At 37.4% G+C, this 25,478-nt stretch overlaps 1 protein-coding gene across 1 annotated transcript in view; it reads right to left on the reverse strand.

Moving 5' to 3' along the window:
• The window catches only part of LOC5564100 (bladder cancer-associated protein), a 31,088-nt gene extending 16,333 nt beyond the window's left edge, over positions 1–14,755 (reverse strand). The window contains exon 1 of the mRNA XM_021840830.1: positions 14,128–14,755. Coding sequence (XP_021696522.1) covers positions 14,212–14,451 — 240 coding nt within the window. The 5' untranslated portion in view covers positions 14,452–14,755 and the 3' untranslated portion in view covers positions 14,128–14,211. The remainder of the gene's footprint in view (positions 1–14,127) is intronic.
• Between the last annotated feature and the right edge of the window lie 10,723 nt (positions 14,756–25,478).

A 25,478-nucleotide genomic window follows, 5' to 3' on the forward strand; every position in this document is an offset into this window, starting at 1 on the left:
CTTGGTCAAAAGAGCTGTAATAAGCATAAATGACATATGATATACGCATAATCGCAAAACTGTTTCAAGCATCATTATAATTATTTTCCACAAAAGCCCTTGAAAATCGTACCTAAATTGATCATAATGATGTAAAAAGTTATTAGGAAATATTTCTCGCATAACTTATGATCTCGTCCTAAGGTGAAGATGCATCGAAGTCAAACCTCGAATTTTCAAGAGCACAAATCTAGAGAACCAGACAACCTTTTACGTCGAACATTTTATTGATCGGCCGCCACCAGTGAGTGACCAGTGAGTTACCGGTTGTCTGCTTCTCTAGACTTGTGCTTTTGAGAATTCGAGGTTTGGCCTCTATGTATCTTCACCCTTAAAACCATTGGTAACTGAGTGTGTAGCTCGTTGTTATTAAGCAGATAAACGAATAAAAATAAAACTGATACCGCTGGGAGACAGAGGAGGATCTTCTCTTCATCGTAGCATTGTGAAATAAAGTGTAAATCCATTCGTTTGCTCAGTAATAACAAGCTACACACTTGGTCACCTATGGCTTTTAGGACGAGATCATATATTATGCGAATTTTCTCTTTTTACTCGTAGATACAAAAGTGAAATACTGGAATCTTTTCAAATGTATTTCATACTTGCACATAAATTACAAATCTTGATAATTTTTTTTTATTGGAAATAGTTGCTTTATTTGTTATTCTAATAGGTGAATACTTAAAGAAGGATAACAGTTTTCTAAAATGACTGGTCGCATTTGAAAAAATGCGCTGAAATCTTTACTAATATCTATTTTCCAGTAATCCTAGTATACTTAAATGTTTACTTACAGATATACATACGTACATTCATTTAAATATACATCCAAACATATGTACATTAGGGCGATTCAAATTTGAAAACTGTTTGAAAATCCAATCTCCCATATGCTCCTTAGCATCGTTACCATAAAAATAGTGTTCTGTGAAATTTTCAGCTTTCTAGGTGGTGATTTAAAGGTGGCCCAAAGACAATGTAGGTATATATGGAAATTACTATGAAGAATTTTTGAGAAATGTTTCAAACACGCTATTACTGTAATGTAAGAAAAAACTTATCATCCCATATTGAAAACTCATTCTTCAAATCCTAATGGAGGATGTTGCTGAAGAAACAAATCCCTTTGAGCTAATTTTGTTTAGGATTTTTGTACATGTTTGCAGGGCTCTAATCCCATATTAAGCTAAATAATAGCAAACAAACTCATGAATATCTCTTCTGCTATCCGTTGGATTGAATTTCTCTCTTGAGCAAATTTCTTTGTTATGGTAGAAGAATGTGTTTTTATAATGGGATAATAAGTTTGTACTTATATTACATTACAAGCGTGTTTAGAACATATCTCAAAATTTCTTCATAGTAATTTCCATATATACCTACATTGTCTTTGGGCCACCTTTAAATCACCACCTAGAAAGCTGAAAATTTCACAGAATACTATTTATATAGTAAGGATGACAAGGAACATATGGAAGATTGGATTCTCAAACATTTTTAAATTTTGAACCACCCCAATTTACATAAACACACGGATACGCAAATGCAAACATATGTGCAAGTCTCTCGAAATCAAACAAAAAAAATTACTCTAGACCCCCCGACCGATTATTTTGGTTTTTGCAGCAAATGAACGCGAGAGACCTAAATTTTATTGTGGCAAAGTTTCAGACTTACCTATTTTTTTGTAATAAAGTTGTTCTACGAAACACACCGTGAGCTCTTATTAATTTGACTCTTTCTAAATTGCTCAGAATTGAAGAAGAATGTTTATGCAATGTAACATGTTGAAATATTGTGATCGAAATAGTATTTTCTCAACATTATTATAACATTGGAAATTTCATTCCACAGAGTCAACTTTCAAACATGTGAGTTTAATGAACATGTAACGGGGGTAATATGAACATGTAATGGAGGTAATATGAACATGTGCCGGGGGTAAAACGAACAGATGCAGTGGAGGTAGAATGAACACCATTAACCTTCCGTCAGTCGCTCAAAAAAAAGTTACACCAGCGGTCGCATCGTGTACTGAGTACACGCGGAGCAATTTTGATTGTACATCCAAAGCTAGGCAAGATAGAATATGGATGTCTTCGACAAATTTCTTCAGTCCAACGGTACCAATTGGTCAGTGGACAGAAAACACTTTGGAAACATCCTCATCTTCCTGTGGCCATCGGATTGTGCCCCGGGGGAACCGATGTAGTGGACATTTCGCAATGCAACATCTCGTACACAAATATCTCAGAATCTAGATTTTTTAGCAAGATGGTGTCTTCGGCAAAGTTGTTCAGTAGATCAAGGGCTAACATGTGATAGGCTGCTTGTTTCGAAATTCTGCCACCAGATGGTGCTAGTGAGCATTAAATTTTTCAAACACCGATATCTCAAGATCCTGATTACCTAGAAAGATCATGTCTTCGACAAAGTTGTTTAGTAGGTCAAGGACTATCAGGTATCAGAAAATGTGGCTCAGGCGGCACGTTCCCCTACAAATGGGAGATTTGTGCCTCGCACGTCATAGCCATCTCATCACTTACCCGAAGGACAGATGGGACTGGAGCGAGGGAAAGGAAGGGGAAAGGAGAATGGAAGAATTGTTGCAAGCACCCCAGATGTGATGCTAGTACAATTTAAATTTGTATATATAACGCACGAATAAAAGAAGACCAGCATTGAGAGATTTTCTTTTACATTGTCATAAAAAAAAATAGATAAATAAATGGAATCCAGTTCAGCACCCCCTAAGGGATACTTAAACTCATTCAAACAGTTCAACATCCGTAACAACAACAATTCTCATACTAGCCATAGTATAAGTCCGTTGTTGAAGACGTTGAAAAAAAAAGCCGTTCGGAGCTTATTTCTTCGTTAGTAGACAAGCAGAAATTTTATGGAAACCATAGTTCACCATAAAGTTTTGCTTCTTAAGAAGATCAACAGAATCATCGCCGATACTGCAAAAGAACAGGCGATGCCCGTTCTGCAATGGCTTGATATTATTAATCTTCCAAAAGTTTGCCAAAATCGAAGGATTTTGAAAAACTAGGCGATTTAATACATCCGTTTGATTCAGATTTTCTTTCGCATTCCAAGGAACGCGCAAACAAATATTGTTTGTATGAAGACTGAATGGTTCGAATACAAACTTAAATCCGTCAACCGCCTTTTCATTGATCATCATCAACTTTTGTTTTAACCAGTCATGGCTTTCCTGATTTTCAGGCGAAAACCACATCCGGCCATACCTGATTCCACAACCAAAGAAAGACGGGATCAATGAGCCAGGCGACGTTTGGTATAGAAAGATGTTAAGATCGCAAAGTAACTCATCCTTCAATGCATCTGTGAAAAAGCCATTTTCAAGCTTTATCTGAAAACGCAACGAAGATCGTGAGTTAGTAGCTCTTTCTTCAGGAAGAAGCACTATAGCTGAAGAAGCAGCTTTGCGTTTTAACTTCTTTCGTTGATTCTTCGCATAATTTTTCCCTCTAGAGGAAGAACTAGCTTCAACATCACCAGCTGGTGTACAAGAGTTTGCGGTCGGTAATTCTTTACCAGTATCCTGAGTTCTCTCAAAAGTATGTCCAGTAGATACTTCTGAAGAAGACCCAGAATGCAGATTTGAACCACCGATAGTATTACCCAGAGAGTCAGCCATGATAACGCAGCGGTTTCCAAAAGCTCTAATGAAGCGATCAGCAATCAAAGGCGTCCAAAAGGGAAAAGAAAGATATTCTGAAATCAGATCATCTCTACACCCGATGGAAGTTGCTAGTTCACCAACACGATCATTTGTGATGAGAGTTTAGAAGACATAAAAGACCTCCAATTCTAACACAGACCGACGATAATTCGTAGTACAAACGATATCTCAGTTGCACATACATACCTAGGATAGCATCCAAAGAGTGTTCATGGATCGCTTGCAAATATTCATACATCACTGTTATGGTTGATCTCCAGTCGTAGATAAAACAGAGATCCTCACAACGACACATAGGATTCGCGAGGCGACACGATGCTTTTCGTATACTACACCAAGCATTGCAATGCAAATGTTGAATATCTTCCTACACTACCATTATATTCACAAAACGAGTTTGATTTGAATACTTTTCGTATACGTAGTGGGGGGTTTATACAAACAGTATTAACGTATTCAGTCTCTGAAAAAACTACATGCGCTGTAAGCACACGCGTTTGTAGATCAGAGAAGAGATTCCCGTTTATGATGAGACGAGTATACATAGACAACCGAGTCTGATCTAGTACCTCATCATTAACTCTCCTAAAGAGAATTTATTCCCCACAATTCGTTTGTTTCCAATACGCACATGAGAACAACGTTGATGTGAGAATGCATCCACCACGAGCGAAAACTAAATGAATACATGCACAAGCTAACAAACCTTCTTGTATACTATAAATGAAAACACGATGAAAACATATGATAAGCTACCTAACAAGAAAAACTGCCACAAGATGGCGCTAGTGAGCATGCAATATTTTAATCACGGATATCTCAGGATCCCGATGTTTTAGAAGGATGGTGTTTTCAGCAAAGTTGTTCAGTAGTTCAAGGGCTACCATGTGATGATCTTCTTGATTTGGAATTCTTTCAATAGATGGCGCTAGTGAGCATGATATTTTGCGAACACAGGTATCTCAGGATCCAGGTTACCTATAAAGTTGACGTCTTCGACAAAAGTGTTGAATAGGTCAAGGTCTAGTATGTAATATGCCACCCAACTTGAAATTCTACCACCATATGGCACTAGTGATCATGCTGTATTTTGATCGCCAATATCTTAAGATAATGATATTTTAGCAAGATGGTGTTTGCAGCAAAGATTTTTAGTAGATCAAGGACTAAACATGTGATATGCAGTTTGATTCGGAATTCTTCCACAAAACGAAATTTTCGAATTGAATTATTTCAGGATGCTGGTTAGGAAAATAAAATTAGATTACAAAAATGGTTTTTTTGATGAAATTGTTCTGTATGTCATGGACCAACGTGTTAAGTGTAAAATATACCTACTCAAAATTCTTCCACATTCAATTCAAAATGCAATGGGCTGCTAGATTTCAAATACTTCCATCAGGCTAGAGAAAGAGCTCCTGGTTTATTTTTTTTTCAAATACAGAATCTCAAGTTCCCGATTATTTTAAAACTTCGTCTTCATCAAATTTATTAGGTAAGGAAAGTGCTCACATGTTATTGGCAATTATATTTTGAATTATGTAACCCTGCGCCAGTGAGCATTTAATTTTCTGAACATCTTATGATACTGATCATTTGGGCTCATCAATACACGTTTTGTCAAATGTTAAAACATTTCGCTACAAGTAAATTAATAGATAAGCACAAAATAAAATCAAACATATAGGGTTCATTCTACTTCAAACTCTAGATTCAAGTTGAACAATATTATTTTTATATTTAGTAGAAAAGTAGGATCTCGTGAGAGCACACTCTCGCAGTACTGGTCGGGTTTGATATTATGGCACTTTGAATGGATTTGTAAACAACACAGGCAATGACTACCATATTCGAGGTGATTCGAACAATGTTGTAGTGTGCGTGCCATCCCGTGAGTCGCCATGAGAAACCGAGTTTCTCATATCACTTTGCACTAACACACATCCATCTTTGTTTTTGTGTAACAGCTTTCTGCCGCTCATGAGCCTCTGTACGTGCCATTCGCGACCGAAAACCTCGTAAGGAACTGTCATCGTGTGCGTGAAAAAAAAAAGCAAAAAATATATCTCTCCTTGTTTTTCTCACAGAAAACCGAAGAAAACATCAGCAGCTTCGTAGTCCCGAATTAGTTCTTTTGTTCTTTTAACTTTTACTGTGCGCCATATATTGGAGCTGTCTCGCTCTCTCTCACGGGCAACTCGAAAACAGCGCGCACAGAAAAAGACAAACGTTTTATAGCATGCATAGGCCCATTAGATATTTGATAGGCCTTTTCATTTTTTTTTCAAATGAAAGTAGAAATGAAAAGCCACGTGTACTAAGTCTAGCACCAGTTTTAAGGCTATTTTTCGCATTATTTAAACCAATCAATGTGCTTGAAATATACTTTTTGAAAGCAGAAAAATACTACGTTTACTGCAGTATGCTATTGACAATTTTATCAGAAAATTCAGTTGAATTCACAGAATAGATGTTTTCTAGAAAACCTATTACGCCTTTATAATATTTGATCATTATTTTGTATAATTGTTTACCTTTTAGAACCACCGACACGTTCGGCATTTGCATAGAAGAACTGTCACAGACCTTCCGAATCAGCTGATTTGAGACGTCTCGTGAAAAAGCCTATTGCTCAATTGTAAACACAATTGACAGTTCTTTGATTTCAGCACAGACAAAAAAGCGTCACATTCTCATAGGTGTCCATCGATCATTTTTTTAACGACCGATTCGTATATATGCGACCAACTGCAGGCTGTAATGATTTTGATCGTCATATTTTTAAATATAGTCAAACCTGTATTAGTCAATGTTCCATAGTTCGATATCGACTCATGAAACCATACTTAAAACAAAAAAATAATAATTACTATAATGCTCCCTTTTATCAGCTTTCTAAAGAATATCTGTTCCATGAGTCGATAATCTTTTGAGTATCGACTGGATTTTTGACTGTCCTAGAAATTCTGAAGTATATTCTGATGGGATTTTCATGCTGAAGAGCACCGTTATCGAATCAAACGGTTTAATACATGTTAAACATGCTTCAGTCACGATTCTAGATATTTGGGTTGAAAATTTAGCATACTCAGTGGCACCATCTAGTGGAAGAATTCCTAAACAAGTGTAGTCCATCACAAGTTTGTACTTGACTTACTTGAGATATTCGCGATCAAAATACGCCATCTGTTGGTAGAATTTCAAGTTGGGTGGCTTATTACATGCTAGACCTTGACCTATTCAACACTTTTGTCGAAGACGTCAACTTTATAGGTAACGTGGATCCTGAGATATCTGTGTTCGCAAAATATCATGCTCACTAGCGCCATCTATTGAAAGAATTCCGAATCAAGAAGATCATCACATGGTAGCCCTTGAACTACTGAACAACTTTGCCGAAAACACCATCTTTCTAAAACATCGGGATCCTGAGATATCCGTGATTAAAATATTGCATGCTCACTAGCGCCATCTTGTGGCAGTTTTTCTTGTTAGGTAGCTTATCATATGTTAGTCCTTTACCTACTAAACAACTTTGTCGAAGACATGATCTTTTTAGGTAATCAGGATATTGAGATATCGGTGTTTGAAAAATTTAATGCTCACTAGCACCATCTGGTGGCAGAATTTCGAAACAAGCAGCCTATCACATGTTAGCCCTTGACCTACTGAACAACTTTGCCGAAGACACCATCTTGCTTAAAAATCTAGATTCTGAGATATTTGTGTACGAGATGTTGCATTGCGAAATGTCCACTACATCGGTTCCCCCGGGGCACAATCCGATGACCACAGGAAGATGAGGATGTTTCCAAAGTGTTTTCTGTCCACTGACCAATTGGTACCGTTGGACTGAAGAAATTTGTCGAAGACATCCATATTCTATCTTGCCTAGCTTTGGATGTACAATCAAAATTGCTCCGCGTGTACTCAGTACACGATGCGACCGCTCGTGTGACGGGCCCGGTAAAAAAAAGTTACACGAGCGGTCGCACTGGTGTACTGAGTACACGCCTAAAAACTTAGGTTAAAAACACGATGTTTTCGAATACTTTTCGTTGATTTTTTCGAAAAATTTCTTCTCTACAAGCAAGAAGAAGAGTAGATCTTGGAATAGGACCAACACCCGGATCAATTTGAAGAGATTTTCAACGTGTTTTTCGACTTTTCGCAAAGTGCGTGTAATCAGTACACTAGGGCGACCGACGGTGGGTTAAAATTAAACGTGTTGCGGTATGATTCTTGCGATCCGGTACATGGAGTACATGCCCCGGTGTTCATATTATCCCCATCTCGAGTGGATCATTTTACCCCCAAAGGATCAACATCTTCAAAATACTTTTTCTGATAATTTAGAAGATAAAAATTATTTCACTTTCTGTCAGCTAATCATAAATATTTTAAAGATATGATGTGCCACGCAATCCATGGTCCATTTGATTTTGCTGGTGTGAATGAACATGCAAAACGAGTCTCGAACTAAGGAGCATTTGAACGTAAAAAAAAAATAGGGATTAACAAAGCAAACAGTAAACGATTGAAATCGCATATTTGTTGTTGAAATTCATAGACAGAAGAATTTGACGTGAGGAAATCGCCACTGATATTACTATTGATCAATTATTATTGTCCAACAATGTTCAAGCATTCATTATAGAAACCCTTGTAGAAACCCGATTTTTTGTATAGAAATAGTTAACCAAAGACGTGCAAAACAACATCAAGGATAAATGAATGGAGACATGTGTAGCATATTGGTTGGAATATTGAATGTAATTTCTGAAATGATTTGAAGTCCATGGCGAGTTTTAACGAACTCTTTGAACTTTTTTGGTTGTATTTCAACTCGTTTCTGGTAAATCTTCCAGTCTTAATGATATTCTTTCATAAAACAGGTTTAAGATTCCTTCTATAGCCACAAAATACTGCAGAAGGCTTACACTTGGGGATTTTTTTTTATTTCCGTACGGGTTTGGACCGAAAGGTCTCAAATTTTCATGAAACTTTTTCCACAGGCAGGGCTCATCAATATATGAATAAAAAAATTGAGAAAAATTCAGGGTCGCCTTCTTCTTCTTCTTTCTGGCGTTACATCCCCACTGGGACAGAGCCTGCTTCTTAGCTTAGTGTTCTTATGAGCACTTCCACAGGTATTAACTGAGAGCTTACTATGCCAATGACAATTTTTGCATGTGTACATCGTGTGGCAGGTACGAAGATACTCTATGCCCTGGGAAGTCGAGAAAATTTCCAACCCGAAAAGATCCTCGACCGGTGGGATTCGAACCCACGATCCTCAGCTTGGTCATGCTGAATAGCTGCGCGTTTACCGCTACGGCTATCGGGGCCCCATTTTCATCAGGGTCGCCTATTTTCCCGGAAAACTCAGTTGGAAATTTTTCGTTTTCCCCTGACACTACTTACTTTGAAAAATCATAACTCAAGAACGAAGCATCATAGAAACAAAGTTTTTTTTATGAAAATGAAAGCAAATTTTCTCAGGAATAAAAAAAAATATTAACTGGAAAAAGTTTTCCACAAAATTTCCACCGTTGAGAAAATTCGTAAAGAAAAGCCGGAAAAACTATGCTCCAACTCGTGGAAAATTTTCAAAAAAATATTTTTGAGAAGATAATTTCATAAGCTTTAATCGCTGAAATTTTTGAAATGTACTTTTTTTCGTTTTTCAGTTATGGCCAATTTTGTGGAAAATGACCATATAAGCCTTTTCTTTGAAAACCCATATTTCAGATGTGGAATGGCTAGAGATGCTAGTATTGGAAAGTCAGCAGAAATTAATAACGCCAAACAATTTTTCGACTGGGCTGTGTCGCAAAAGTTGAAAGACCAATTTAAAAAAGATTGGGAATTTATCTATGCAACTGAAAATGACTATTCAAAGGCTGAAAAAAAATTTCGGGAAAGATTTTCTAACCTTGTTCCAATTCCTGGAACAAAAAATATCATTCATTTAGGGCAAGTGTTCCCTTAGTTGTGGGTGTTCCTATAGTTGCGATAGTGCCGTTTTCACTTATTTTATTACATTAGCCATAGAACCGATACTGCCAATCGACGTCTTGGCTTGTTGATACGCGGAACAGTTAAAAAGAGCGCTCAAATTGCTTTAAAATTGATGAAATATCACTAAAATTGCTAAAACTGTTTTTACTTGTACCAATAGTTGCGGTAATGTGTTCCTATAGTGGAGGATCCCATAAGAAAACCACGGATACCGCAACTATAGGAACACAAATTAAAAATATACCGCAACTAAAGGAACAGTATATCAATAGTGGAGGTATTATTTTTCACCGACATGCCGTGGATTACTGCGATGAAAACATTTTTCTCATTAAATCAATGGTCTTCACTTCCCGTTAGAACATTAACATGTACATTAATTGCACTTCTTGAATTTAGGCGGTTAAATGAAGTTCTACCGTGCTTAGTACCTCCACTATTGGTACATCTACCCCATACCAAAAGACGAACGAAGCATTTTTGCTAGTGAATTCTCAGATGCACATGAAAACCAAGAAAATACAGCATGCTTTGTTCATAATAATACAAAGAAACGAAAATCTTCTGGTGTTAGCAACCAAAGACAATCTTCCCGGTTGAAAAAATAGATAGTATTAAGATGAAAATGTAAGTTATATAAAAAAAAAATAATCTTATTTGTTCCATAGAAAAGAAAGAATCCCTTTTCAGTGTAATGAAAAATTGAGGCAGAAACAGTTTTTTTTTCAGTTTTTCTTAGCGGTGTACTTTTTTATGAAAAATATCATCCATTCCGACTTGTACTTCATTAAAACCAATCCCATATCTTTTTTTCAGATGTCTTAGACAATTTGCAATTGCTTTGATATAAAATCTTTGTTTTTCCGATGCTTCGATTGAAATATAAGTTTTCAAAGGAAAGGCTTATATGGTCATTTTCCACAAAATTGGCCATAACTTAAAAACGAAAAAATAGTACATTTCAAAAATTTCAGCGATTAAAGCTTATGAAATTACCTTCTCAAAAATATATTTTTGAAAGTTTTCCACTAATTAGAACATAGTTTTTCCGGCTTTTCTTTACGAATTTTCTCAACGGTGGAAAATTTTGTGGTAAACTTTTTCCAGTTAATATTTTTTTTTATTCCTGAGAAAATTTGCTTTCATTTTCATAAAAAAAAAACTTTGTTTCTACGATGCTTCGTTCTTGAGTTATGATTTTTCAAAGCAATTAGTGTCAGAGGAAAACAAAAAAAAATCCAACTAAGTTTTCCGGGAAAATAAGAGACCCTGCCTGTGGAAAAAGTTTCATGAAAATCTGAGACCCTTCGGCCCACTTTGTACGGAAATAACAAAAAAATCCCCACTTCATTCAGCTGATCTGTCAGATTTTGCAGCATGCAGCTCAAAGTCGGTGGCTAAGTATTACCAGCTTTTTCTTTAAAGCGTTTTCCAGAATTTGTTTTACATTTTCCTTTGGAAACGTCACCTGAATTGTTCCAGAAAGTTCTCTGTTGACACTTTGATCTCCAAATCACACTTTTGTCTTTAAATAATTATTTCTTGCAATTTATGTTTGACAAGAAAATAGTGGTCACTAAAATCCACTTTCCTAAAAAAAAGTGACTTTTTGTTGGAAATAGTGACTTTTTAATGCCAGGTCGAAAAACGAGACCAAGTTACTTAAAAATGTTAAAAAAATTATCTTCTTTAAGGAACTAATGAAATCCTTTTCAACAATTTTGATGTTATTGATAAATGTAATTTTGAGAGTAATGTCAAAATAGAAAATACATATATAAATAATATAAGAATGAATATTTAGAAGAAGATGTGTTTCTACAAAGTTGTTCATTTAGACAAAATTAAAAACTTGGTAGAATATAATATAACATAATATAAATAAAATATAATTCTTTGTTTTCTAAATATCCAATACAAAATTGCTCAATTGCTCAAATTGCGTTCAAACTTCTGAACAATTTTGCAGAAGACAGGAACTTTTTAAGTGGACAGGAACAAGAGCAAGTGTCTGCTTGAATAACGCACATTAAATTTCTACTTTATGCAGTGTAGGTATTCAAATAGTTTAATCCAAATACTATTCTCCATTATTTTGAATCCTCAATGTATATATTTTGGACCTCCCGCATTTACATTCGATTGAAGACAAATTCTAATATACTTTTTGTTCAATATTCTAGCGTATATTCCAGGGTTTCTCAACCGGTGGTCCGCGGACCCCTAGGGGGCCGTGAAGACATTACAGGGGGTCCGTGAAGCTCTTTTTTAAAAGTGTTTTATGAGTACTGGTAAATAAATGAGAAGAATTCCTTACCAGTGTTTTTTGCAAGAATTCATAGTTAGTGGAGTCATATCTCAATATTAGAAAAACGCTTTAATTTATTTTGCTCGAAGTTTCGGCCATCTGTTGTGGCCTTTTTTAAGGGAAAATGGTCAACCTTACCTGACCAATTTTTCCTTCAAAATGTCCGCATCAAATGGCCAACACGTCGGGTAAAATACATTAAAACGTTCACATATTAAGACTGAGATGGCTGACAACCAAGAATTTACGTTTCAACTTCCAGTCGCAACCCCAAACAAATAGATATACGTAAACAAATCCTGGAATATTCTAGGGCTAATTCTTGACATATTTCATCAGCTTCTTTGTGAGATCATCGAAAAGTTTCTCAGCGAATTACTGACGGAACTGGAAAAAGATTTTTAAAGTATGCAACTGTTTCCACTTAAACCATTGCCAAAATCTTCTTGAATCCATCAGCAGGATCTTTATTGAGAATTTCTAAAGATATTCATCCCACTTTAAATGAAAATACAGATTAGGCTACGGGGAATCGAACTCCCGACCTACTGATCAAGAAACTGGCTTGGTACCACTGAGCTAGCTATCACTGCTTGTTAGTGGTGTGCAAAAACTGAAACAAAAAGACCTCTTGCCTGCCAGAGCGGATGTCAAACAATCCACAGAAGCACGGTGAAAATATTGCTGTCACCGAACTGTTCGTCAGTATTTCACAGGGTTACAGTAAATTTGTTTGTTTTCGCGATTTTTTCCGTTGAAATAGTAGATTTCACGAATTTTGTCGCTAATATAGAAAATCTAACAGGAAAATTGGTAATATTTTAAGAAATGTTTTTTTGGTTTCTTAAAAGCTCAAAGAAAAGTTATTTACAATATTCAAAAAAGCTTGCAGAGGTTGAATCCTAACATATTTTCAATAAATTTATTCACGAGAACTTCGCGGATTCTGTTGCAACTTTTGGTGCACTTGAAGAAATTATTCAAAAAGTTAAAAAATACGACGTTTCTTGAAAAAATCTTCATTCTAGGTACCTCTGGACATATATTTCAAAAAATTCTGGAAGTATTTTTTTTTAATCTAACTGGTTTGTTGTAGGATTTTTAAGATACTTCAAATGGTTTTTATCGGATTGTTGGAAAGATGTTTGCTTTTAGCGGACTCCGATTTATCTTGGAAGAATTCTTCCACTATCTGTGTTTCTGTAGAGGATATCTGTTGATTCATGAATAATCTTTGCAAAGTGTTCATGACCCTTTGTTTAGAGATCATCAACTTTGGGGGTCCGCGGAAAGTTTGTAAAACTTTGAAGGGGGTCGCAGCTTCAAAAAGGTTGAGAACCGCTGGTCTAGATAATCTGTGTTCTTTAGTTCTTTAGTTCAGTCAGAGTGGACCAAGTGCATATAGCCCATCAATAAATCGTTATATCAGAAGGTTTGGATTATGATTTTTTATGATTATCACTTTACATTATATTGTTTGAACGTAACACAAAGACGCGTAGAAATATTGCACCAACATTTTAACAAGTAAAAAAACTATAAAGCGTGAAAAATGTCACTTGGTCCACTCTGACTTAACGCCGACTATTTGTACCAAGGGAGGAGGTGTAGAAAGTGGTTCAGAAGTGCTTCTACAAAATAAAAACTAATGGCATATTGCAATAATTAAACCACCATTATGAAAAACAATCGTAATCGAACAAAATCCTTTCTTCAAAAAGTATATGACGAGTTTTAATGGTTTCACAAAGTGTGGACAAATTAATATATCATTTTAATCTTCTTTTTCAGGATAAGACTCCCTATGATGAGTAAAACGAAAAAAAAAGAAATAAACTTTATTATTTCTTGAGAAGCTTTTTTAGCAATATAATTATTTTGTCAATATAATTTTCTATTCAACTGGATTGCTTCGAAACCCGCCTTACCCGTCTTACGGAAATTCAACTGTTGCGCTCATTCCGGTCACCCAACAAGGAAAGAAAATAATTAATTCGAAAAACAAACAACCCCCATTCGCAAAGCATTCTACTATTCGACTAACCTTTGGAACTCCGCGCCTCCTCTGCCTCCAAGCCCGTTCTTCCGGTTTCGGTTCGATGTCTGGTCGTTTGTATTCGGGGGAGCACTAGCCGTTGTCACAAGTGTGACCCTCGCAGTTGCCCCAGAACAGGCAATTCCCGACGCCGCTGTTGCAGATCAGAAACACAGCCGCCAGAAAGACCAGACTGCAGATTGTGCACGGTTTACGTTCCAGGAAGAATCCGATCAGATACAGCACTATAAACATTACGTGCGTTTGCATTAGGGCCGGATTCGTTGGCTTCGGAATCAGCAGCACCGGAATCAAACATTGCAAACAGTACATTTCCCCGAGCGGCAAATCAATTCCCTTTCTGTTCCCGACTGTTATCTGCTTATCAGATTCACAATATTTTGATCTAGACTTTGGATCTCCGGATGATTCACTTGGGAACTTATTTTTCACTAATTTTGCTTCGCATCTGTAAATGCCACTCCGAGCGAACGCGTAAATGCCAAGCCATTTATTAAATGCGCTTGGCCTCAACACTCCACCAAAACGGAACCGAAATAGGGTAAGTGTTCCCTTAGTTGTGGGTGTTCCTATAGTTGCGGTAGTTGCGTTTCGCTGCGTTTTCACTGATTTTATTGCATTAGCCACAGAAAAGACACTGTCAATCAACGTATTGGCTTGTTGATACACGGAATAGTTGAAAAGAGCGTCCAAATTGCTTGAAAACTGATGAAAAATCACTATATTTTCTAAAACTGTTCTTGCTTGTACCAATAGTTGCGGTAAAGTGTTCCTATAGTGGAGGATCCCATAAGAAAACAACGGATACCGCAACTATAGGAACACAAATTAAAAATATACCGCAACTAAAGGAACAGTGTACTAATAGTGGAGGTATTATTTTTCACTGACATGCCGTGGATTACTACGATGAAATCATTTTTCTCATTAAGTCAATGGTCGTTACTTCTCGTTACAACATTAACATGTTCATTAATTACGCTTCTTGAATTAAGGCGGTTAAATGAAGTTCAATCGCGCTTAGTACCTCCACTATTGGTACATCTACCCTACCTAATTTTTGTAGCAAACCCTTGGTAATGAACGCGGAGGAATCAAAACTTTTACGTGGTATCAAACGAAGAGTGGAAATTTTTCGTTCTTTTCTTGCTGACAGCTGAGCACCTTCTAAACTTTATTTTGTTGACATTCTCGTTCGTTCGTTGCGTCTTCGAGCTTTTTCCGAGACGGTGTTAAATTGCGCGTCAAAAGTATCGACGCAAAAACCTGCTGTGCTGTCAGTGACAAAAGTGTACACTACACTGAGAATAATTTCCATTGTACAAATTAGGGGACATTCAAATATTACGTAACGCAAAATTTTCCAATATTAGACCCCCTCCCTCCCCCACGTAACAGTGTTTGTATGAAACATTTTGAATTTTTGTATGGACCGTAACACTATGCAAGACCCCCTCCCTCCCCCTGTTGCGTTACGTAATATTTGAACGATCCCTTAAGTCTTCTGAGAGTTAAAAAAGAATAGTTGATTTTTTTTTACAAATAAGAACTGCTAATGCACACCATAAACACATGCGGATTGACGAGATGATTAATCATAACTATTTTTCACCCATTAATGGGAACGCTATTAGTTTTTAAAAATGGGTAAATTTTTACCCCTTTCGAGATTTCAAATTCCCCCATTTTCTGACAGATCTGATCGCTATTCGACAATGAGTATTTTTCACCCATTTAAGGGTATTCTCAAACAACCATGTATTGGATTTTGTATACAATATATTGTTATTTTGACAAATCAATACTGTACCAGAATAACGGCCTAACTGACAAATGTAAACAAATTGAGTTTTATTCGCCTTAGGCCCCAAGCACAATGTGAACGGCAACGCGGCACAACGGCAAAACGGCATGCCCATTTTGAGCTACACATTACTTATCAATCCCATGTTGACTAAATCCTTTTCAACATTGACTTGACAAGTAGAGTGTAGCTCAAGATGGGCTTGCCGTTTTGCCGTTGTACCGCGCTGCCGCTCACATTGTGCTTGGGACTTTACAGTTTATTCGACAAATTGCAATGATATTATAAACAGCTATTCTTTAAAAATAATGCTTTCCACGAAATATGTGAGAAAAACAAAGGCGCATTTGATATACTGCTTCGCGACTAAAAACGGGCGGACCAACGTGCGAAGTTCGATTTTTGACCAACTTCACCGCGTCGCGAGTCACTTCTCTATGGACCAATGCACGAGTTCACTATTTGACGTTTGAGCGGTGCCGTGTTATTTACGTGGCCATGGCAACGAGTGAAATCGGCAACGCTCAAACGTCAAATTACTGAACTCGTGCATTGGTCCATAGTGCGCATCTATGCCCTCCGCCGTGTGCATTACGTGCACTATTGAGAATAGAGCTACTGTGTACGTGATGTAGCCTTAGGTGCAGGAGCCTCATTGCTTGCAAGCGCACGGGAGCGCTGTACATTGTGAGACCTTTTTTGGTGCGCCTCATTTTTATTGAGATGTGTCTCACTGCGGTCTCATGTGCTCCGTCACATGTGCTGTTTAAAAGTCAGCACAATAATTGAAGTGATTACAAAAGTTTTCAACGAGGATCGAAATTGTAACTCTTGGATCGCAAGTCTTCGACCATATCATGTAAGCCATCTAGACACCTGCATAACGAGGCGAAAATAGCTGTAGAGGCAATTCGTTACAAAGCAGTTGTTTCACAACTTGGATACCGATGGCGAGCCGTAGCGCCGAACAGCGCATGAGACGAGTCTCCCCGAGAGCACATCACCTAGCGCGCGCTTTTAGAATTTTCGTGAGCCTCCTTCTAGCGCAGCACACTAGGATTCCGATGAGCTGAGAGACGGTTTGGTTGGAGGCTCGTCAGTACATTTCTGAGCTCCTGAGAAATATGTAAACCTAATTGAGAATCGAGCTGCAACGCGGCGTAGTTGGTCAAAAATCAAACTTCGCACGTTGGTTAACCCATTTCTCAACGCGAACCAGTATATTCTCTTTCGATACGAACTCTGATGTCAATTTCGCCCATCTTCCCCCCATGCGGTAATCGGGCGCATTTGAGTGTGGGCGATAGTAATGAAGGTGTGTGTGAAAAAGCTTAGCAAAAGGGCCTGTTCATAAATTTCATAACGCTGAATGGGGTGGGTGTGTATCCACAAAATGTTACAACTAATACAAAAATTTTGAAATATTCATACAAAAAGTGTTACGAGGGGGTGGTTGGGTGTCAAAAATGGCGCGAAACGAATACAATTGATGATGCCATCACAGAGCACTCTCGAGCAAAACGCAAGCAAATCGAATAAAAGTAAAAAACAAAACTTCACAAAACATCTTCAGATATAATAGCCGATAAAAAAACACATCTATCACTTTGAAAAACATGTTTCCACAGAACATTTGCAAGAGGCGTAGCACCGCCGAATCTAATTTTCACCAGCTGAATCGAAAAAAACGCGAACGAGGTAAACGTGACACAAAATTCAAAACACAGACGCCCACGCGCATGGCTTGCTGCGATCCATATCAGTACGAGTTTAGCTGCTTATGTTGGAAAATTCGGATGTTTTCCATATTGACCATTGCACGAATTTTAAGATTCTAGTAAAGTTGTTCATTTGCTAGATACAATTTACACACACACACACACACTTACATTAGCATACATCAGCATACGTCTAGCTTTAAAATCGATGACGTTTCCCAAATACTAAAAGCTGTAAGATAGATTTTATCAAAACCTTTTTATTTTTCTGCACATTTTAACTTCGGCATTCTTTTTAAATGAAGGTATTGAGCTCATATTTGGCCACAATATGCATCGTATTGCTATTCATAAATGCTGGGTATGACGTACCATAAGTACCTCGCATAGCTGCAGGAATATAAAATGGTTTAGTCTGCTGCTCAGCATCCCTATTTTCCCAGGGTAACGGCCAACCAGGTGGGAAGTTTGGTCGTATGCTGACATGGACCCTATGTCAAGGGCGTATGATCATCGTCCCAAATGCTAGGAAAAGTTACGTTTCCCGTTGCCAGATTCAGGTCAATAGCCACTACTCATTTCGCTTCTGGTAATGTTCGGATTGCATTCCGATTGAATGCAAAATGAATGTTTCCACTTCAGAACGCTAGGCAGTGATGCAATCTTGCGTCCTAAGGTGAAAAAAATGCTGAAAAACCCGCATCTTGTCACCTTTATTCACAGAAGAGAGGATCGATGAAGAGAAATCGGTCATGCGACTTACGCCCTTATTCTAGAACACGCTTGAATTTACACTTCTTAGCTAAGTATGCTGTTCCGCTCAAGAAAAGTAAAGAAATTCCTTGACTGAATGGGTCAAGAAATTTCCTACAGAGAGCTCCATTTGAAATGACATTTCTTCTCAACTGCGTACTGCGATCAGAAAAATGTGATTTTCTGGACCATTTCTGGGAAGAAATTTTCCACGCATCGAGATAGGCGATTCCTTTTCTTGGCAGTAGCAAACATGCCTTTTCTCGGAATAGTTATATAGTAGACAGTCAGAGAGGATTGAAAAACACAATGAAGTTTTTTTTTCCGTCGAGAATGTACAGATCCGGTCAGTGCTCATGTAAGATTAATGGGATAAAATTGGAAAATTGGTGTTTGGCAACATAGGTTATAAACTTCCGGATTCTTTGATAGTGGTTAAATTTGTTGTGAAATCACAAGTATCGCAAGAATAATGGTTCAAAATGATTATGCCAATGGAAAATAGTTCAATAATCGATATGACCTAATTGGGTTAAAAAAATTGAATTTTGGACGTAAATAAACATTTTCAGTGACATTTCTCTCGTTCTTCCCCAGCGAACTCTAGGGTGATGGCGCATCATATTTGCCTATACAACAGGTAAATTCATCTGAACACTCAATCTGTTCGGTAAAAATAACTGGGTTTTGGAACTACCGAAAAAGTCAGTAAACTAAAACAAAAATGTCAGAAATCGTAAAACAGAGATTTTTTACTGAAATTTTGCAGAGAGCTCCCGGATAACTATGAACCATATCAATACAGTTTCCCGTATTATCCATAACCATTCGTGACAATATATGAACAGTTTCCTTTAACACCAAAAATAACAATAAGACTACAGTTTCATGAACGGTTTTGACAGTTCGGGAAATGGTAATTGGGAAAAGTACAATGTGGGAAATAGGCGGTTAAGTTATGTAACCATTTAAAAACGTCAATTTTCCCGAACATTTTTTTTCGTTCACTGTTTTCTAAATTGTTGATATACTATCCATTTTTTGCACAATTGACTGTTAAGCAAACTGTTTGAAAACAGTTTAACCATTACGTTGGAATAAAAATGAATAATGTACGTGAAACTGTTGGTTTATTGTGCTTAATGGTAATGTAACCCTATACTGTACTGTACTGTTGTATTTACACCATATGAAAAGAAAGGATATTATCGCTCAATAGGAAAAAAATAAAACAAATAAATAAGTGTATTAAAAATATACTTCAATCACAACAAGTAAAGTTTAATATTTTATGGTACTGAATACTGGAGTGGGCCGGAACATGCTAGGAAACATTCCCCGCTCAAGTGTCAATTCTGGGACCGAGTGCACTCAGTTTACCGTTGTCCATAGTCCGGCAGTCCTGCTTTTTCTCCACGTGTTGCTTGTCCTCCGCAGATGTTTCATCGTTTTAGTGGAGCTTGGATTTGCATTCCGAAAAATCAGAAAGCACACTTCTTCCAGCAAATCTTCACCTCGACGCACCCGACGTAGAAGAAAACCTCCTGTTCACGACACCGCTCAGCCGGTTTGCGAATGTGTGGTCCAGAGAATCCGCCAGTCCGATTCTGTGGATAAATCCATGTGGAATATCGTTGCCGTCTCGATGATCGGTGTTGGAAAATAACACCCGCTGAGGTGTTGGCCATTTTCGGAAACTGGTGGATGCCCATTCCGGGTATTTTCGTTATTTCACTTTGTGTCAAAACAAACATAACATCATGCACGCAAAAAACTCACAAATACCAATGCGTGCAACCAACAATCAATATGAAACTATCGATTTTTTCGGGAGAACGGTTGGTAGAGTGTGAACGACCCCGGTACCCACGCCGCGATTTGACGTTTTCATAATCTCATAATTTTTCTTCGCCCCCTTTTCTCAGTTTCGCGTTTTGTTTTTGTTTACATAAACAGTTTTGAACTTTTTTTTCTTCGAACTTTTCCTCGGTCATGTTTGTTTTGGCGATGTAGCTGGAGTCCGCGTTCGATGTGGGGTATTTATATATGACATTGGTCCGCGTTCGCGTTTTTCTCCTGTGCTTTTCCGCGTTTTCCGTGATTTCTGTCGTGAAAATATTACAAAAAGTAAGTTCTTAAATACATTTACAGTTGTGTAGCGATCCTTCGGCCTATCCGAGAAACTCGTGTATTGACTAATTCCTGTTTTTTTCAGGCAGAATAAAACGGCCCGATTCCCAAAGGAGGCAGTTATCGTCGAGTACCACAAACGTCCAGTGCACCAGCTTCCGATCTGGCTCATCCAAAGGATTTCCTCATTTATATAATGAAGCAGCAGATTTTGTGCTCCGGCTTCCGAGTTTGCCGGTTTCTGGGATGTGGGACAAGAGCTTCAGCCTGTATCCATCCATCCCATTCGAAACATCACGCCAAACGGAGGAAACAGACCTATTCATCGAACGGAACCAATAGGTCGAGTACCATTAATCGGGTAACTACATATATTAAATGTTCTGCCTTTCACTTCGAACATTTTTGAACTTGAAGAAAACCTGTAATTCTCAGGGAGTTTCGGTTTAAATCAAGGAATTATTTTGATTCACTACTGGACTACGAAGCTTCCAGTGCGAAAATGCGAATACAAGTGCGGGATTTTATTGAATCATGTTGGTGCCTTCAGAGCACTTATTCTTTGGATTGGGAAGAATAAGTCCGCTAAGGACACCGAGTCAATTTATTGTGATCGCGCTCTTTTCTGTTTCCGCACTTGTAAGAACTCCTGCGATAGTCCAGTTGTGAAAGAAATGCGCAATTGAACATAGCATAATATGTCCATTTTCTAATCTAATCTAAGCGCTTGCACAGCTAATGTTAAAAAGCATCAAATGTATTAACAAATAATTAAGATTAATAATTATAATAATTAACATTGTCCAACATATCTTCAGTATGATTCAAAAAAGTCTCAGATCTCCCATAATCTCTGGGTATCAATAATTATTCAAAATTATCACAGAATATTTCGTCCCTGGGCTTGGGATTATATTTTCCAGGGAGCGATGAGTTTTGATAATTTATCGCTGTTGTTAGTAGCTTTGATTAGATGTTGGGTGAATTTCAAAGCAATGGCAACCTTTTTATTACAAAATTTAGATTTTGTCTTCTGACCTAAAGATTCTTGTTAAACTACTGCATAGTACGGCCACAGAGAAACAGACGTAACACTTAGAACAAATTGCGATCAAAATCATAGTCGCGAAAACATATACGCCCAATGCTAAAAACACTGTAGTTGGCCGATGGACCAACAGGTGGCGGTAGTGTGTAAACGTCAAACACGAACAAAAACGACGCGAGCGCTGCGGGTGGTCGATTGACCACCTACCAGATATTCGAATCGATCGTTAAAAAGTTGGTCGATGGACAGCGATGAGAGTGTGACGTCTGTTTGTCTGTGGTACGGCTATCACTCATCAAAATTAATTTCACTTCGGGAAAATATAATTTCAAACTGGCGAGAAGATTACAAACTGAGGATGGGTTAGGAGCACAGTCAGACCCTTGAATGTGCAATGTGGGGTAGTAATTGGAAATGCCATTGTAATCTTCTGTGAGGTTTTCGAAAACCAACAGGGCGCGTGCACCGGGTTGCGGATAAGAGCAAAGGAAGATCAATGGCATCTACTTAAAATAATAAAGCAAAAAGCCGTTCCATGATTAGGTAATGTTTAGCGATCTTCTATGGTGTTCTGGTACTATAAAATTCATCACTCACTGGGAATTCTGGCCTTGATAATATCAATAGTGATAAAAACATAAAATAATACCTAATACTCAATAAGTACAATGTAGCTTCAATGTAGTAATAAATGAAATAAAATCAATTTTCTATACTTGACAAGGTTTTGAAGACAATCAATGAGTGAAAGAACTACCTATTAGAAAAGCCACATCAGCTAAGGCTATACACATACAAATGTTGGTCATAGGATCATGGCGAGCATTCGGTATGTATGTCTATGACTGGTTCTGATCTAATAGGGGCACTAGAAGACCACGCGGACAATTTCGAAACAAATTATTTTTATACATCGGTCTTATGATCCGAAAGGCTCAGCTATGCTGTAATGTCAGCTATTCATTAGTGCTGTTTAATAGTTTATTATTCTAACAAAACTACATAATTACTCATTACTAATCACTTTTCCTATATTCTCTCTTTCTCACCTTCTTATCTGTTGCATGATTATGATCATTACTAATATAATGCATAAGCATGCACAATAAGAATAATTTCATAATTGTAAGCAGTCAATCGATAACTGGATAGAATAGCTTCGAAAAGGATGCTCAAAACAGAATAATTCTGGTCAGGGAAGTATTAGCATCATGAGTAAGTAACACATTTCATTTTGATAATAACAAATATTTTTATATAAATCAGCACCGCCAATCAGTGAACTGAATTATAATTTTATATCTGTACATGATAAAAACAGATAAAGTTTGTAAAGTTGTCACCATCGATTGAATTGCGTTCTTTATAGTAATGTTCAATCATTATCGAAAGCTCCCAAAGCGTCGCATCGTGCCATCAGCAGTTCTTAGCATCACTTTCATATTGTTGTTACTTTGTTGTTTATTAAATTTCTATAAAGCGATCAGCTCATTCTTTCTTACTTGTACAATTGTTTGGAATTTTAATAAATCAAACCAAACTTCAACACTCAAATTAAATTGCTCTCAGCACATTTACATTTTGCAGCATTAATAGCATTACTGTGTCGAGTCTTCTCCAATTTCCTATACCCTACCCCAACCCTTCCTATCATTTCCGATGGTGTTCAGTCTATGGTCTATTTTAAGTCTATGGTGCAACTGTTTGCCAAACTGTTCATAATAGGTAACATATAGTAAAATGCCAAAGTGTGAGTGCGTAACGCAAATTTTAAATCCAACCATTTTGTGAACGGTGGCGATATACTTCCACTATTTCCACAGGTTTTCATGCTCATAACATTTAACAGTATCCGAACACTACAACAAACTGATACTATTTGGAATGAGTCACTTAAACAGTTCATTATTGTCTAAAACTCTATGCCTCCTTCAAAGCTACAGTTTGTGATTCGGTAACCGTATCAGTTAAATGGAATTTACTGTTTTGAATGTACGACAAAATGTATTTTTCTATGCGGGCTTTCTTTTTATATCATATATCGATAAGAAATAAAACATGGTGAAATTTGCTTTTCAATTACGCGTGGCGACAGTTTTCATTTTACTGATTTTTTCGGTAGTTCCAAAACCCAGTAAAATTTTACCGACCCCAGTAATATAATCTAAGTGTGTGCATCATTGAGTTTGCCTCTTGTATGCCAACCAACCAAATAATAATGATTTTGTCACACACCCACCCCCTTCAGCGTTATGAAATTTGTGAATGAACCCATATTCCAGCAAACATTCCATTCAGTGAATGGAATAAACCATTAATGTACATTATAACGTTTTGGATACAAGACGAGGGTTGGTGGTCTAATAACTACCGCTTCTGCTCAATCCCAGGCCCGTCACTTTCCTCGTACTTTGTAGTTATATATCTCTCACTTGCTTCTATCTTCCATTTTTAATCTATCACACTCAAACTATTCGTTCAGAGCAAACGCTAGAACCAGAGACGGACGAGAAACCGTTTCCCTAACGCTTCCATTCTTCCACGCGCATGCCTATGCTTACGCCTGATACATAGGCAGTCTGCTAACCACAAAAGCAAACCTCTCTGCCATGCCTTTCCCCATACAATGCGATAGATTTTACTCAGGTGGCGGGCGTAGTTCATTGATGCGTGCCACTAGTCCTCTCTTTTATTCTCCCGCTGTTCTTATGCAGCACAAATAGTGACGTCACTATTTGCGATGCATAAGAACAGCGGGGAATGAAAGAGAGAACTAGTGGCACGCATCAATGATCTGCGCCACCTGAGTAAAATCCATCACATTGCAATCCATACACTTCCGCATGAAATTCATGAAATTCCGTGTAAATGCAGTCGGACTCCACTGTCTACAGTGGGCCAGTATAAGTGCAACATCATTTCCTCCCCCTTCCCTACATTGGTCTGCATTCTGACGTGGCAGGCGCTATTGTTGCCTAAAGCTAAGTATGCTGTTTCGCTCAAGAAAAGTAGTACAGAAAGCCCCCTTTGAAGTGACATTTCTTCTCAACTGCGTACTGCAATCAGAAAAATGTGATTTTCTTGACTATTTCTTAGAAAACATTTTCCACGCATCGAGATAGGCGATTTCTTTTCTTGTCAGTAGCAAACCAGCCTTAAAAATAGAAGATCACCAGCACTTATACACTGAGGGTGTCTGTTAGTCCTAAGCAGTCATTAGGTTGGTTAGCATCCACGGGCGGCCAATCAAGCTCAAGCTCAAGCTCAATATAACGTATTGGATACAATACAGCGCATTGTAATCGGTTGTCAAAGCAACATTATTCTTGTTTGAATATACAATTCAAAAACAATATATTATGTATCCGGTAGAAATCAAGACCAACATTTATTTATAATTATTGTTTTCTCGGGCCCCGTGCGTCGCAGCTAATATGTGAATAGTGCGCTGTGTTCATAAAAATCGTAAGAATGCAGCGCCACACTAAAAAACTGATTTCAAAATTGCGCGAGTTGAGGCGCGTCGCGAATCTCACTGGCGCGATCCGGTTTGGTGGCGATGCGACAATAATATATTGAAACAGAACACTGTATTGTTTTTTATTGGTTTTATATCTTACAATATTGGTCAAATTCCTATTTTCATGTAAAACAGCTGTTGCTTTTTTCTGTGTAGCTTGACTGAAAGAATAGTAAACAAAACAAGTTTAGAAAGCAAGAATTGTTGGGTGGAAAATATTAAAAAAGTAAATATAAATAGTTTTGTATAAGTCACTTGACATTAGCTGTGACGACGAATGCAACCATGATAAATATCTTTACTTCTTTAGGAGTTAAAATTCTTTTGTTACTGTTGGCATGAATATCCAGTAATTTGAGGGACAAT

Source organism: Aedes aegypti, chromosome 2 (assembly GCF_002204515.2).
Source record: "Aedes aegypti strain LVP_AGWG chromosome 2, AaegL5.0 Primary Assembly, whole genome shotgun sequence".
Taxonomy (NCBI): domain Eukaryota; kingdom Metazoa; phylum Arthropoda; class Insecta; order Diptera; family Culicidae; genus Aedes; species Aedes aegypti.